The sequence below is a fragment of the Nomascus leucogenys genome, chromosome 13, assembly GCF_006542625.1.
Source record: "Nomascus leucogenys isolate Asia chromosome 13, Asia_NLE_v1, whole genome shotgun sequence".
Taxonomy (NCBI): Eukaryota; Metazoa; Chordata; class Mammalia; order Primates; family Hylobatidae; genus Nomascus; species Nomascus leucogenys.
In genome coordinates this window covers 102,650,198-102,664,073 of record NC_044393.1, presented here as the reverse complement: position 1 = coordinate 102,664,073, position 13,876 = coordinate 102,650,198, and the positions used below count along the sequence as shown (strand labels likewise).

The window sequence follows — 13,876 nt, the reverse complement described above, 5'->3', positions numbered from 1 at the left end:
ATTGTTTCTGCAGAAGTGATCAATGGTTGTCCAAGTAGGGCTTAAGGTGAAGAGTTCAGAGAAGTTGGAACCATTTCAATCTGGAACTTCATCTTCCTACTTCCCCGACCTGCTTAGTTCATTTTATAGAATTGCTCTCCAGTTCTCCAATTTTATTACATCACAGCTTTCTGTGTTCCTGACTCTGACATGGTATGGTAACTCTGCTTAAACTCCTGAATTGCTGCCTTTGGTTCTGGACTGCCAGAGTCTTCACTAAACTAGCAACTAATACAGGAGCCAGCTGCTTGTAAAAACATGGCCCTTAAGGCCCCCAAAATTAATTTGAACCTGACCAGGAGGCACTCATCTATAGCAGGCAAGAGACTCCAGAGGAAACCAGGGTCCCAGCATAAGATTTACTCATTTTCATGGTTACCTTTAAAATAGGATGCAAAATGCAGCGACACTTGAAAAGTGCCCATTTATAGATAAATATGTATACCCATGTGCCTTAGCTTATAGTCTTAACACGAGCATGAATAATAAGCATCTACTGCCATCCTTTAGAAAAATGGCTCTTTAGTGTAAGGATTCCATAAATAAGTGAGATGCACCTAGCGGTCCTTCTAGAATTAATGACGGGAAATCAAAAGAGAGACTGTTAAGATGCTCCCAGGGACCCACTTTTCAGTAGTTTGCAGGTTTGCAACTCACTATAGGTTTAGTAGCAATGTAACCTAATTCTTTCTTCTGTGAGAATCTGTCAGAACTCCCTCCTTTTGGAAGGAGAAGATTTGTTTCAATTTAAAGAATGATTCAAATTCACTGGTCACGTTCAAGGACTGTAGACCACATTCCTCAAGAATTTCACAAATCAAGGGGTCTTGCTCATGGTGGCAGACACTGAAGGCTGCTTCCCCAAGAGCCAGTGCCTCTCTGCCTTCTTCCAACTCAGCAGAGCCTGACTCCTACAAATGGCGGGCTTTCCCAACCCCCCTCCATTGAAGGTAGCCATGCAATGTGGTTACAGCAAATAAGCTGTCTCCTCACAGCTCTGGGGAACTGAAAAGAACTACTCAGAAAACTATTTCCTCCATGACAGAGGAAGTGAGATGCACAAGCTAAGTTCTATGTGTCCATCCCTTCCTGTGCCTGTGGGCGAGTGATGCATGAAGCCGTCACAACCATGTTGTCGACATACTGATGATGGCAGCAGAGAGATGGAGACTGCCTGGACTTTGACAATATCCATGAGCCCTGAATCTGCCTTGGACTGGCTATGTCTAAAGTTGTCTTGTGAAACAATACGGACACTTGCAATTGGAACAGTTTTAGTTAGCTGTTCTGTTACTCACAGACAAAAATATTTTGGCTGACAAACTTTAACACCTGGACCTTGGATAAATGCTCAAGCAGATCCCTGAGATGGCCCTGGGATGGACTGACTAGCTTCGCAAACGTTATGTTAACACAACATATCCAAATGTTTATGTGCACACAATGCCCTTTCTTTCCTTCCAACAATAAGATGACTTACAGTTTTCATCAGATTCTGAAACTGGTTATGACATTGGTGTAAACAGTATCAGAAATTAGAGTTCAATCTCAAATCCAGGCCCTGTGCGTTTCAGGCTCTCCCCATTGGCTACCACCCCTTTCATTCTCCCTTAACTCTTGACCACGCCTGGCCCCTCCACAACTTCCTGGCCAGACTGTCCTCTGTCCCCTGAGTACTCATGGCCTTCCCTCTCAGTTTTCTTCCATCTCTACTAGATCTATCTTTTAAAGTCCCTAATTGCTCATTCTCCACGAAGCCTTCCAGGAATGTATCCTGTTCTTAATGGCCTCTCCCATATTTTGGACCATCATAATGAACACCATCTGCAGCCTCTATTTATAGCACTCAGTCTCGATTAGTATTAACAAGTTAACTTTGGGCAGAAACATTAACAGTGGTAGCATCAGCAGCAGCCGAAACAACTCTGTGTTTCATGATCAGAGTAGACACCATCCCCAATCCAGTCAGTCTGCTGCAGATGGGTGTGAGCAGGCACGGAGGAGCCCAGGACTCACAGAGCAGATGCCCCAGGGCAAATGAACAATACCAGAGACCCACTCAAGCCACCTGTGCTTCCCATGATGAAACGGTTCGGCCATGGTCAGTGGTAGTAGATGGGATATAACAAGACTGAATTTGCAGAATGAATTTAATATAGGAGCCATAACAGAAAATGCCCAAAAGATACGGAGCAAGCCATCTATTTCTACAAGACAAAAAAAATTAGGAGGTATGCATTACTTTTTATGATATACACACAAGCTATTAAATGACTGTTAAACTATTTTGCAATTTTCATTGAGATTATGTGGGACTTTATGATAAAATAATCCAATATATGTTAAAAATTGGGTAGCAGTACAATCTAAAATACAACAATGAATCTCACAAACATATAGAACAAAAGCAGGCATAAAAGTAGACATACCAGACAATTACATTTATGCCATAAATGCAAAGACTATAAAGACTCATAATACTACTCTGTGATGTCAGAAACGAGGTTGCCCTTGAGGGGATTAATGATAGGAAGGGCCTGGGGAGCTTTTGGGATGCTGGCTGCATTCTGCTTTTTTGGCCTGGATGCTGATTACAGAATCATGTTTGGTTTTAAAATTCATCAAAATTCAGCAATAGCTTACTCACATGTGTTTATATTTATATATTTAATTTCTATATAGCATTTATATTAAATATATAATATATATCCTATATGTATATCCTTCTTCAATAAAATGTTTTGAAATTATTTATTCAAGAATTTTAAAAAGGTGAGGGTTGGCAATGCAGTCACAGACATTAAACAGTGATGACATTTTAATTCCATAAAAGTAATCTCTATGTTACGCTTCTACCCAAAAGACTGACGAGTCTTATGTTCTGATAACCTGTGCTTGGCCTTAACCCAGAACCTCCATTCACTATGACTTTGAATTATTCAAGGCTTCTCATTGATGTACCACCTAAAAGTGTTCTAGTGTTTCCGGCATAAACCACTGTCCACCTGCTCTAATGTGAGATTCCATAAAAGCCAAGTGTCAGGGATGTTTTCATGCAAATCCGATCCTGCCGGAGTTTCTGACTCCCACATCAGCGATTGTGGCACTGGAGAAGGCCGCAGCGTTTCCATCAGAATGCGAGAACTGTAGCTGCTAACAAAAGGCATACGCTGTGTGTGGCCTATTGTAGACAGATACATATTTAATATTGAAAATAAAAAATTGAATGTTGAGCCTATTATTCCGAAGAGAAGAAATTGAGAAAAGAGCATGGGCCAGCAAGGGAGACATGAATGACAAAATCGAAAAGGACATATTCTCATTTGGTAAATCCCTTTGGAACTAAGATCGCCTTAAACACTTTTAATTTGATTTCTAAAACATAAATTGTGCATAACTGGTGATAATTAGACTGTACTCCAGGACAAGATGCCTTGTTGTTCAGAGTGATTACCATGAGGCCCTTCCAGGTCTGCGTCATCAGGAGGGCACTCCACCACGCGCATGAGATTCTTCTCACCGGGGTGGCAAGGGGCCCGTGGGTACCAGGAACCATTTTCACAAAACGACTGAATCAAGTGAGTTCAGAACGGATTTTCTAATGAAGTAGAAAGCAGGTACTGTACTCTGAGTTTCAATAAACCAGAATACAAGACTGGTAGTACTTGAAAAATACTATTTTTTTAAAAAAGCACCTATTACGATTTCTAATTAAATCTACCAAAATGGAAGCAACGTTGGGTAGGAATGCACTCAACACTGTGTGCAAACATATCCGAAGTGTGACTGTTATGACTTGGATTCTCCACTGTTGAAGACTGACTCTCATCTTTCACTTTCACCGATGGAAGTCACTCCTGCCTTGATGAGGATCTCAGTCCTCTAGGTCAGCATTTCCACTATCTACGCAACTCAACAGGCCTCCACCACACCCTGCCTTTGACTTTCATTTTTGCTTAATGATAACACTACTGTGGAATTCTCCTTGCACATGCATTGTCCTTACGTGGACTCTAAGCTTCATGGGAAGCACTGGCATCTTTGCACATTCTGTCTGGCACTTAGCACAGAGTTCTCAGCTCCTAGCTGGGGTCATTCATGCTGGCTCTGTTGGCAGGCATTCTCAGTCGAGGTGACACTGCTCTGTACATTAGTGAATTTGAGACGGCTCTGGAGCTAGTGGCAGGTTGAATGATTTGATACCTCCTCTGCCTGATGGAATTTTATGCCAAAACACAAGCCATTGCTGTATTGCAGGAGAGTGGATGCAGTCAGGCTGCGGTGCGGGAGCAGCGGTGCAACATTTGCTGTGCAGCCGTGTGGGAGAGGCCTAAACCTTGGACACCCAGTCCCAGGGCAGCACAGCCCAGAGAAACAAACAGCACTCACGAAAGCCCAGCAGAACCAAAAGGTGAAGCAAGGCTCAGCTGCATGTGTATTGTGATGGAACAAGAAAAGCAAAGTCCCCTCCAAAGCCTTCTCTGGAACTCAGCCATTCACCAGAGCCTCTCTAGGAGCAGTTGCCCCTGACAACTGGCGGTCAGCATGGAGGGAGAAGAGTTCCCAGCGACTGCATCCTCTGTTTACTGCAGAGGGGAGGCTGCTTTGGTTGCATTGGCTGCAAAAGAACTGAATGTAATGCTGGCAGGGTTGGCTGCTGCGCTGGAGGGAGGAGGCATGCCGCCACTCCCTGTGCGTGGAGAAGACGCAGGGCTACTGCTTGCCAGGCCTGGAGTTGAGCTTGGAGGACAGGGTCCCAGGACCCGGTTCTCAACCCGCTTTGCTGCTGTGGACATTTCTGTGTAAGAAGCTCTGGGAGCCATTAATTCCACTTTTTTTTTTTTTTTTTTTTTTTTGTGAGACAGAGTCTTGCTCTGTCGCCAGGCTGGAGTGCAGTGGCGCCATCTCAGCTCACTGCAACCTCTGCCTCCTGGGTTCAAGCCATTCTCCTGCCTCAGCCTCCTGAGTAGCTGAGATTACAGGCACCTGCCACCAAGCCCAGCTAATTTTTGTATTTTTAGTAGAGATAGGGTTTCACTATGTTGGCCAGGCTGGTCTCGATTTCCTGACCTCGTGATCTGCCCACCTCGCCCTCCCAAAGTGCTGGGATTACAGGCATGAGCCACCACACTGGCCTTATTCCACTCTTGAGTGACACTCATGACAGCCCTTGGACTGGGGTGACATGAACGTTCACATGCACCTTGGAAGGTGGGAGTAACTGCAAACCCCTAGACACTACTGCTTTCTAAGTCCCAAAGGGAGTGCCAGACAACCACGAGATCGAATCTGCAGGAATCACGTTCTTACACAAAGCACAGTTCTGCTCAAAGAAAAGTAGAGGCAGAAACACATGTTCCACAGACCCTGAGGAAAACTTGACTTCCTCTATATTCGTTAGAAATATGTAATGGTTAAAGTCCCCAGCCGTGTGAGATCATCAGCAGCACCACCATAAAACAAAACGAGGATTGGCTTTGCAGTTCCTCCCCCAGCCCCTCTAAACCCTGGTCATCTGATTTCAACAGGTACAGGGATCTGTTTCCTGGACACTGAAGCACTGGATTGAATCCTCAGCCTGAATGTTCCAGGAAACTGTGCTGCATTCATGAAGCTCGCTCACGCAGGAGACTGCAACGCTCTCTCTCCCGGAACTGCCCCTGAAGCCTCTTCGGGGTTAGACAAGTTTTTAAGGCAATTTAGTATGTCTGGCACTTTTGTGGCCAGGCTACACTTTTCTCCCCCAACAGCTTTCCCATCTTTTTATCAAACTCATAGCTTAATAGAGATGAAATTCACGTATCATAAAGTTCATCTTTTTAATGTATACAATTCAGTGTTTTAAAAATATATAATATTAACAGAGTCATACATCTATCACCACTATCAAATTCCAGAATAATTTCTTCATCCCCCTTCAAAGAAATTTCATACCTATTAGCAATCATTTCACTTTCTCCCCACCTCTACCTTACGGCAGCCACAAATCTATTTTCTATCTCTAGGGATCTGCCTATTTGAAATCATACAATATGTGGCCTTTTAGGCCAGCCTTCCTTCACCTAGCGTGAACTTGCCAGGGTTAGCTTATGTTACAGCATGGATCAGTTCCATTCCTTTTCACAGTGGAGGGGTATTAAATTATATGGTTACAATTATTTATTTATTTATTTATTTATTCATTCATTATTTATTTATTTATTTATTTATTTATTTAGAGATGGAGTCTAGCTCTGTCACCCATGCTGAAATGCAGTGGCGTGATCTTGACTCACTGCAACCTCCACCTCCCACGTTCAAGCGATTCTCCTGCCTCAGCCTCCCGAGTAGCTGAGACTACAGGCACGTGTTACCACGCCTGGCTAGTTTTTTTATTTTTAGTAGAGATGGGGTTTCACTGTGTTAGCCAGTACAGACTCGACCTCCTGACCTCGTGATCCACCCACCTCGGCCTCTCAAAATGCTGGGATTATGGGTGTGAGCCACCACGCCCCGCCACATCACATTTATTTATTCATTCTCTGGGCAATGAATATTTGGGTTGTTTTCACTTTTTTGGCTATTATGAATAATGCTGTTATGAACCTCATATACTAGTTTGTATATAACATATGTTTCCAGTTTTCCTGAGTCTATACGTAGGAGTAGAATTACTAGGTAATATGGTAACTCTGTGTTTAACTTTTAGGAGAACTACTGAACTATTTTCCACAGGGGCCACACAATTAAAATCTTTCTACTAGTAATGTAAGAAGGTTCCCATTTCTCTGTATCCTGGGAGGACTTATGATTTTCCATTTTTTGTTTGTGTTTGGTTCTTATAATCATCCTAGTGGGTGTGAAGTGGTATTTCATTGTGATTTGATTTTCATTCACCCTGAGGCTGAATGATGTTGAACATCTTTTCATATGCTTTTTGGCCATTTGTCTTTCTTTGGAGAAATGTCTCTTTAAATCCTCTGCCTATTTTTAAATTGAATTATTTGTTTTTTTGTTTGTTTTGAGAAGCAAGAGTTGTTTATATATTCTGGATACTAGACCTTCCCTAGAGACATGATTTGCAAATATTTTCTCCACTGTGTGGGTTCTCTTTTCACTTTCTTGATAGTGTTTTTGATACACAAAATGTTTTAAGTTTGATGAAGTCCAATTTATCTATTTTTTATTTGATTGCTTGCACTTTTGTTGTCACATGTAAGAAACCATTGCCTAATTCAAAGTCACAAAGATTTATCCCTATGTTTTCTTCTAAAAGTTTTACAGCCTTAGCTCTTATATTTGGGTCTTTGGTCCACATTGAGTTCATCTTTGTATATGGTATGAGTTGGGGGTCCAACTTTACTCTTTTGCACGTGAATATCTAGTTGAAACACCACTATTTGGTGGAAAGACTATTCTTTCCTCATTGAATGGTCTTGGCTCCCTTGTCAAAAAGTAATTGACTATAGATGTATGGGTTTATTTTTGAACTCTCAATTCTATTCCATTGATCTGTATGTCTATACCTATCCTAGTACCATATTGTTTTGATTTCTGTAGCTTTACAGTAAGCTTTAAAATCAGGAGGTGTAAGTCTTTGAATTGTTCTTTTTTGAGATTGTTTTGACTATTCTGAGTCCTTTGCATTTTCATATGAATTTCAGAATCAACTTGTAGTTTCTTTAAGAAAGAAAGAGGGATTTTGATAGAGATTGGTTTGAATCTGCACATCAATTTAGGAAGTATTGTCATGTTAATGATATGAAGTCTTTCAATCAATTTATGTAAGATATCCTTCCATTTACTTAGGTCTTAATTTCTTTCCATTTTGTTTTGTAGTTTTAGTACACATGTCTTATACTTCTTTATTTATTTTGTTAAATTTATTCTTAAGTATCTTATTCTGTTTGAAACTATTTTAGGTGTAATCATTTTCTTAATTTTATTTTGGGATTGTTCATAGCTAGTGGCTAAAAATACAAATGATTTTTGCATTTTGGTCTGAAGTATTCCTTCCTGCTGAACTCGTTTATTATTATTATATGTTTTTTTGTGTGGATTCCTTAAGATTTTCTATATACAACATTATCTATTCTATGAATAGAGACAGGTTTACTTCTTTCTTTCCTATTGGATGTCCTTGTTTTTTTGTTTTTTTTTCCCCCTACCTAATACCCCTGGCTAGACCCTCCAATATAACGTTAAATAGCCATGCTGGGAATGAACATCCTTGTCTACCATCTCCTGGTCTTAGGGGGAATGATTTCAGTCTTCTGCTGTTCAGTATGACGTTAGCTATTGGGTTTTTCACAGATGCTTGTCAAGTTGAAGATGTTTCTTTCTGTTCCTAGCTTGTTGAGTCTTTCGTCAGGAAATGGTTTTTGGATTTTGTCACATGCTTATTCCGTGTCTGTTCAGATGGTCATGTGCTTTTTGTCCTTTATTCTATTCATGTGGGTATAATACATTGATTGATTTTCATACAAGCCAATTTGTTTTTCCTGGAATAAATCCCATTTGGTCACGGTGTATAATCTTTCTACATGTAGCTAGATTCAGTTCGCTACTATTTTGTTGAAGAGTTTTATATCTATTTTCATAAGGGGTATTGGTCTGTAGTTTCCTTGTGATATCTTTATCTAGTTTGGTGTCAGGGTACAGATCACTTTTTTCTCATTTAGGTTTTGGGGTAATAGTTTAAGCCTGGATTATAATTTGCCCACATTTGTTGTACCTGTGGAAAAAGGTTTTTTATTATAATATCTACTTTTTTTCATCTTAGGGTCTAATGCTTGTGTATTTATTTACTGAGAATTAAAACTTTTTTTGCCCACACAAATAGGCATCTACTATGATAATGAGAATGGATAAAACAGTTACATACTGTTTTATCTATGGCCACAATGTTTTTCTATGAGAACTCCTACATTATTATTATTATTTTTTTTTTAGTTGGAGTCTCACTCTGTTGCCCAGGCTGGAGTGCAATGGCGCAATCTTGGCTCACTGCAACCTCTGCCTCCCAGGTTCAAGCGATTCTCCTGCCTCAGCCTCCTGAGTAGCTGGGATTACAGGCACCTGCCACCACGCCTGGCTAATTTTTGTATTTTTAGTAGAGATGAGGTTTCACTCTGTTGGCCAGAATGGTCTCAAACTCCTGATGTCAGGCAATCCACCTGCCTCAGCCCCCCAAAGTACTGGGATTACAGGCGTGAGCCACCACATCCAGCCCTATATTATTATTTTATAGGCAAAGGCTTTCTTCTCTCCATAATCCTACCACTCTCTGGCTACTAAATTGCTACCATTACTCCATTAAACCCACTTTACATATTACCTTCTCCATGAACTTTCTTTTGAAAGATTTCTCTTTCTCTTCTCAACTCCGATAGCACTTCTCTTTGGCTTACTCAATAGCGCATGTATATATCTGTATTTGTTGTAGGTTTCTTCTGTGGATTTTAGTGTCTTTTCTTTCTTGAGAGATTTATGACACTGGTTTATACTTTATGTAATATTCAGTAGTACCTATTTAGCACCTTCTCCTTAGTTCACACTCAACATATGTTGTTTTAATAATTTTCTTAATTCACCCTTGATATAATGTCCAGGAATTCTATGAAATATATAAAATCATTATATTTATGCCACTGTCTTTAAGTTGATCAAGCATGAATAAGTAATTGTATAAGTAATTTTAATATATGCCAAGCATTTCCACGTAGTAAACAACTTTGTAAACAAATCCAAAACATATAAAATGAATTTTTAAAATTGAAACCATATTATATCATATGGCATAGTGAGAATTAGAACTTGGGAAAAATAAATTGTGTAATAGGTAGTTACTTAGAAAAAAATTGCAAGGTAAAATTATGCTCTTTCTCTCTGACAGCGACTTACTTTTCCAAGAATGAATACAGTACCTGGTGTCAGAAGTATGACCGAGGTGACGATCAAGGAGCAGATAACCAGAATAACAAGGAGTGCAATCGCTATTCCTTTCCAATTCCTCTGTGGAGGGTTACTCCCCACCAGCTCCTAAAAACAGCAACATCAAAGAAAACCCCAGTGAGTGAAATAAGGAAATAAAATAAGCCAAATAGACATATTTCACTTAAATCAAGAACCAAGATACAAAACAGTGAAAGAGGCATCTTCCCATTCTTGAAGCTACTACTAGCTCCCTTCTGTACCCTTCTGCCTTCAGTGGCCCAAAGCCTTGGGCTGTCATTTTCCTGTACTATGGCCAAATGTTACCTCAAGAAAGAATCTGATATTATTATATTTGCAGCGTTTGTGCAAACCTAATGCTTCTCCTCCCGATAAACCAGGCTGTACAGTATAGGGTCATCTTGGAGCTTTCCTTCTTCACAGCTAAACTCCTTACCCTCATTGAATCCAACCCAACCAGGATTAAACTTTTCAGCTCCAAGTCCTCTGTCATCTTTCCCTTTTTTTTTTTACATCCATGTGATCAACTTCTATTTCAGGGTACCAAATTTAAATATTTATTTAGCACATGCTATGTGCCAATTTTCACCAACTTCTTCCCATCACACTACCTTCAGGCTTTTCTTTTTCTATAGCTCCTCATTCAACGTTTCAAGATTTTCCTGGTCTCTCTTCACTGGGCAACTCACCTATCCTTATTCTAGGTTTCAGTCCCTTCCAGAGAACCCTCTTGCACTGCAGCAAGAGTGGCAGGTGGGAGAGAGACTCTGGAGACACTGCTAAAGGGTGCTAAAGACTACATAAGTCTAGGAAATTCATCATGCATACTGGCTACTGAGACCAAGTTTTCAGTTCCCTGCAAATTAGAGGAGTCATATAACTTTTAGATGAAACTGTGATTCTTTGAGAGACAAAAAGGATAATATGAATGCTTAATAATAAGTAATAAATATAATAGTTACATATGGATTATTGTTAATTATACAGGAGAAAATAAGGACAGATGGTCACACTGCAAAGGGACCAGTTCTGCCCATGTATAGTCTGGAGAATACACTCTTATAGTGCACATAATTGCAACTCAGTAACCAAGCCAAAATGAGGTAGAATGAAGACGGCCTCAAAAACTAGACAATGCAATATATATATTTTCATCAAAGATTAAAAGCTTATTAGAATGTGTCAAATTGCTACAAACTAAAATAGACAATATGCAGTACCATCCAAATATTTAATACTGGCTATGTTGGTTATTAAATTAAGAAAAATTCATGGGGCCATTATAGGCTTAATAGGAAAGAGTTCTACAGTGGTTTAGAATTTCTACAAGTCTTCATATTTGCCATCTATAACTTAATTCATCTACTTAATTCATCTACAGAGAGTAGCTTTTTAGGACTTAAAAAGTAAGACTATCCATGAGCAACAAAACAGCTACAGAAAGTTACACTGATTCAATCTCATTTCTTATTAGGTAGCATTTTCTTTGGGAGAAAATCACTGGCCAGGGCCAAGGATAAGTAATTAGATCTTGCTAATTCAGCAGCTTTTCATTTCACCTGAATTCAGAAAGAAAATAAGCCCTTTTCATCAAGTCTGTGACTAGCAGGAATCTTTCAGTGGTACTATTCATACAAGCAACCTCGTGCACGCAATTTCTCACAACCCAGTTGACATTCCTCAAACGCTGTTAAGAGGAAATTCCAAGGAGACCATTAAAAACAGAACGTCAAGACCAAATCTTATTCATGAACCAAAATGATAAAATTAATGTTATCTTCATTAGCTCAAATAATTGATATCTTTTTAGTGTTGTTTCTATTTCATTTTTAATGATTTTTTAAATTTTTTCCAGCCCAGGCTGGAGTGCAGTGGTGTGATTGTAGCTCACTGCACCCTCAACCTCCTGGGCTTACATGATCTTTCTGCCTCAGCCTCCCAAGTAGCTTGGACTACAGGGGTGTACCACCAAGTCTGGCTAATTTTTATTTATTTTATTTTTTTGTAGAGACAGGGTCTCACTATGTTGCCTAGGCTGGTCAAACTCCTGGCCTCAAGAAATCCTTCAGCCTCAGCCTCCCAAAGAGCTGGGATTACAGGCATGAGCCACCGAGCCTGACCTGAATATTGTTTCTCATAAGATTAATCTAGACTTCTAAATTCTGTTTTAAACACATTTATCATATAATAGATGCATTGGTCAAAGTCCATTTGCAAATAAAACAAAACAAAACAAAAAAAACCCTAAGACTTTTGATTTGCGTCAACTACTTGACCAGCCAATAATGTGACTGATTTACTTACAAAAGTTCATTTGAACAAATGTTGCAGTGGTAAACACCTCCCTGACCCAAACACACTCATGATCTGACAGTGGCTGGATATTGTTATAGATCATGACATAGAGAATATTATTTAGAAATATGTTTTAGAAAGAAGATAAAGATATTTGCAAGACATATCACATGAAGTAAAGTTGAAGGAAGTGTTTAGCCTCAAATACCAAATACTTAAAAGTTCTCACTCATTTAAAGGCATATCACACGGACTGGGGAGCATGTTCCAGAAAGCAGAGTGAGAACCAAAAGGAAATTTAACAGAGGCCAATCGTACAGCAGTGAAACTTCAGAATGTCTAACCATTGGTACTGCCTGATAATTGAATGGGCTGCTTCACCCGGCAGTGAGCAGGATGAATGGGCATCTCATGGAAATCCTGGGGGACTGATCCTTCAGGGAGGAAGGCAGAAATAGATGACATTAATAAGGAAGAACACAGCAGAAGTTCTTTGGACACATACAAGATAGAGACGAAAGATACAAAACTGTGGAAGCTGGTACTGGGGGTGAAGAAATGAATGAGAGTAAGGACACTTCATGAAACGGGGGCAAAGACTATGCTTCTTCCATGCCCACTGGACTAAGATAAGATTTTGCACATAAAACCAGTCTGGTATACATTATTGAGTGAAAAAATGCACAGTAAGATGACCCATAGGCATCGATGCATATCCCACTCAACTGGAGTGATTCTGGATCATATATACATCGTTGCTTAGGTACAGATGTATCACATTGTCTTTCAGGCAGCATTCTTGCATTAAAACCCACAGGGATAAAGATATTCTTTACTAAATTTGATTTTTATTTGCCAAATTTTGTTTTTCAGAGTGCAGGAAATTTTCTTTTACTACACAAGCAACATCGTGACAATAATAATGGGAAGCAAATTAAACAGGAAAAAAGTGATGAATAACCTTGTTAATCCCAAAAATTGACTTTTTAAGCCTTTTTCTTTTTTTTTTCTTTTTTTCTGAGACAGAGTCTGGCTCTGTTGCCCAGGCTGGAGTGCAGTGGTGTGAACTCGGCTCACTGCAAGCTCCGCCTCCCGGGTTCACGCCATTCTCCTGCCTCAGCCTCCCAAGTAGCTGGGACCACAGGTGCCCACAATCACACCTGGCTAATTTTTTTTTTATTTTATATGTTTAGTGGAGATGGGGTTTCACCGTGTTAGCCAGAATGGTCTCCATCTCCTGACCTCGTGATCCGCCCACCTCGGCCTCCCAAAGTGCTGGGATTACAGGCATGAGCCAACGTGCCTGACCAAGCCTTTTTCATATTATTTTCTATTTCTGGTCTATATGCACATTTAATTTTTAAATAGGTACAACCACAGCATAGATACAGTTTTCAAGTTAGAACGCAAGCTAATATGTGCTTCTTTGAACATCTAATTTGGCTCCCCAAATTCAGACTTCCTCCTAACTTGCAGGAGTTGAACTGTTAAAAATTTGAGTAGGATTGATTCTGCTTTCCATGAAAGTCAAGAGAAGTCACTAGGTTATCCCCTGGCACACTGAGTTTTAGTAGTGCGTTTCTCAGTAGAATTAGACATTTTTTGCCTA

The 13,876-nt window shown here is 39.9% G+C and overlaps 1 protein-coding gene across 7 annotated transcripts in view; it reads right to left on the bottom strand.

The window, feature by feature from the left end:
• The window catches only part of DPP6 (dipeptidyl peptidase like 6), a 1,188,326-nt gene that overhangs the window by 445,576 nt on the left and 728,874 nt on the right, over positions 1-13,876 (bottom strand). For all 7 annotated transcript variants that reach the window (XM_030826245.1, XM_030826246.1, XM_004090271.3 and 4 more), the window contains one exon: positions 9,945-10,059. In XM_030826245.1, coding sequence (XP_030682105.1) covers positions 9,945-10,059 — 115 coding nt within the window. The remainder of the gene's footprint in view (positions 1-9,944; positions 10,060-13,876) is intronic.